The sequence below is a fragment of the Mesocricetus auratus genome, unplaced genomic scaffold, assembly GCF_017639785.1.
Source record: "Mesocricetus auratus isolate SY011 unplaced genomic scaffold, BCM_Maur_2.0 Super-Scaffold_100676, whole genome shotgun sequence".
Classification (NCBI taxonomy): Eukaryota; Metazoa; Chordata; class Mammalia; order Rodentia; family Cricetidae; genus Mesocricetus; species Mesocricetus auratus.
In genome coordinates this window covers 130,973,141-130,975,758 of record NW_024429266.1, presented here as the reverse complement: position 1 = coordinate 130,975,758, position 2,618 = coordinate 130,973,141, and the positions used below count along the sequence as shown (strand labels likewise).

The 2,618-nt window shown below is 38.7% G+C and overlaps 1 gene segment (V, D, J or C); it reads left to right on the top strand.

Moving 5' to 3' along the window:
• The first annotated feature begins 875 nt into the window (after positions 1-875).
• LOC110341998 lies at positions 876-1,383 on the top strand. The segment is given in 2 exon segments: positions 876-946; positions 1,076-1,383. Coding segments are annotated over 2 exon segments (357 nt in total).
• The last annotated feature ends 1,235 nt before the right edge of the window (positions 1,384-2,618 follow it).

Genomic DNA, 2,618 nt, shown 5'->3' with positions numbered 1-2,618 from the left:
GAATATTTAGTAAAGAGAGTAGAAAGATTTACAGAGGCAGAGGACTAGGGAATTTTTTCTGAGACTGTGTTTTCTAGTAACAACAGAAGCTATATCCAGAAAGTCTTGCCAACAATACAACAAAAATATAAGATGAACAAGAATGATACCAATAAATCCTGAAAAGTAAATAGTGAAAAATCCCATGAGACCTATATTTTACAAAAGAACCAAAGACAACTGGTAAAGCTGAGAGTGCGAGAGGTCTTCATTCACAGGGAAGAGTGCACAATTGGTTGTCAAGTGTCAAGTGATCAAATCTGAAAATATACATACAAATAGCATTATATGGAAACAATAAGTAGGAATATTTATGTGTGTGTAAATACATGTGTACATGCAAAAAATTGAAACAGGGGGCTATGAATTAGAGAAATGGTGGGGGCCTGTATTTGGGAGCATTTGGAATGAGAAGTTGCAAAAGGGAAATTTTATAATTAAAATTTAGTCTCCCAAACAAACAGAAAAAACAGAAGAATATCCATTTGTGTACAATTTGTGTACAGTCTATGACTGTATCATTTCTGAAATTTCCTCCCATGAAGGGAAATATAACAAAGAAATCCTACAGAATATATGACAGAAATAAAAAAGTGTACAACTTATAGACTAGTTCTGTTATTTGTTTTTCAAAGAGGACACATTCCCTACAGATAACACTATATGGCCTCTGTGATCTGAGACTTAAGAGGCTCACCGCAAACCAGTACTGAGCCGCTGTCTTGGCCACTACCATGGTTGTACTCACCCACTGATGATTTGCATATTCACAGAGCACAGCCCACTGCCCTGAGTATTTCTTCAAAGTCAAAGTGCACCTTGTGTTGGAGTCAGCTTCACACAAGTAACAGCACAGACATGACGGCACCCACTCAACTTCTGGTATTGCTGCTGCTCTGGTTTACAGGTAAAAAAAAAAAGAACAGAATTGGAAATTTATTCAGCTGAGTATGAGCAGTGCTTACTGGTTTCTGGGAAAGTTCTCTTCTAACAGGATTAATAGTGTGTGAGTGTGTTCTTAATTTTCTAATCTCAGGTGCCAGATGTAACATCCAAATGACTCAGTCTCCATCCTCCCTGTCTGCATCTCTCAGAGAAACTGTCACCATCACATGCCTTGCAAGTGAGAATATTTATGGGTATTTAGCCTGGTATCAGCTGAAAAAAGAGGGACGTCCTAATCTCCTGATTTATGGTGCAACCAACTTGGCAGATGGGGTCCCACCGAGGTTCAGTGGCAGTGGATCTGGAACACATTATTCTTTTAAGATAAACAGCCTGCAGGCTGAAGATGTTGCAACTTACTTCTGTCATCAGGATTTTGATACTCCCCACAGTGATTGAAGCCATTACCTAACCCATTAAGGGAAGCAGAAGTGAAAGCCCAGGCTGCCCCATTTGTTTTGTCTGGTGTCTCTAGCTACTAATAGTGTTTTTATTAGCCAGGATATAAAGGCCAATATGATGTTTTATAATAGAAATCAGAAAAACATCCTATGTCCTAAATCTCTGCTCTTTCATTAGGCCCTGCAGTAAAACAACAAAATCCTTATTATGACTCACAAAATAACTTTTCTTGAATAGTAGATTTATAACAGCAAGGGGGCTTCATACAACAGTATTGTCAACAGACACACACTCACACACACACACACACACACAGAGAGAGAGAGAGAGAGAGAGAGAGAGAGAGAGAGAGAGAGAGAGAGAAGGAATCAGGGGAGATGCCTACTGATTAAAGGCTCTGACTATTATCTTTCAGAGGACCTAGGTTTTGTACCTCAAACTCACATGAATCCTAGCTTTTGGTACCTACAATTGAAAGGTTTCTAAGCCACTCTTCTGACCTCTGAGTAAACGGAACAAGGCCAGTGTCAAGGCAGGTAAACAATCAACAAAGAGGAGAGGATGAAAACTCTGTTCAAATTACCTTCATCAATTTGAATCAGACTTGGTAATCCTGATGTTAGGCACCATATTCGAGCAAATTTAAACACAGTGCAATTTGGCAAACAATTTTGCTGGTTTGATAAAACCCTGGTGCACAAACAAGTATAATTACATTAAAACTTAACTCAGAATTTATACCACTTCATCCAAGAAATGAGTTCTAGAGTTAGGCAATCTGCACTAGTTTAAGAGTCTAAGAAGGATCTTGGTCTTACAGACAGTGCAGATTTATGTGGGCTATATCTGGTCCTATTACTTGGAGTTCAGGCACCTCTTTGTGATGCACATTTCTGGTTTCCCTGTACATTTGTGGATGAAAAGACCTTCATGTGTGCTCCCAGCATTTCCTCCCTTCTAATTTTTTTAAAGAAATCTTGTGGTTGTAGTAGAGGCCAAGGTTGAATGCCTTGCCTTGGCAGCCAATCTAAACAGAGGCAAGCATAAAGAAGTATATGACTAGCTAATAGAGTATTGAGAAATGGGCAAAGCCATCATGACCTCAAAGACCATTAAAAGATCATTTGATTGCCTTTTATCTAAGTTTTTATGGAATCATTAATTTGACCACTGTTTATTGTCTCCATAGCACTTTACTTAGAGATGATTCTCAGCTCCATCCCTTCTTATCT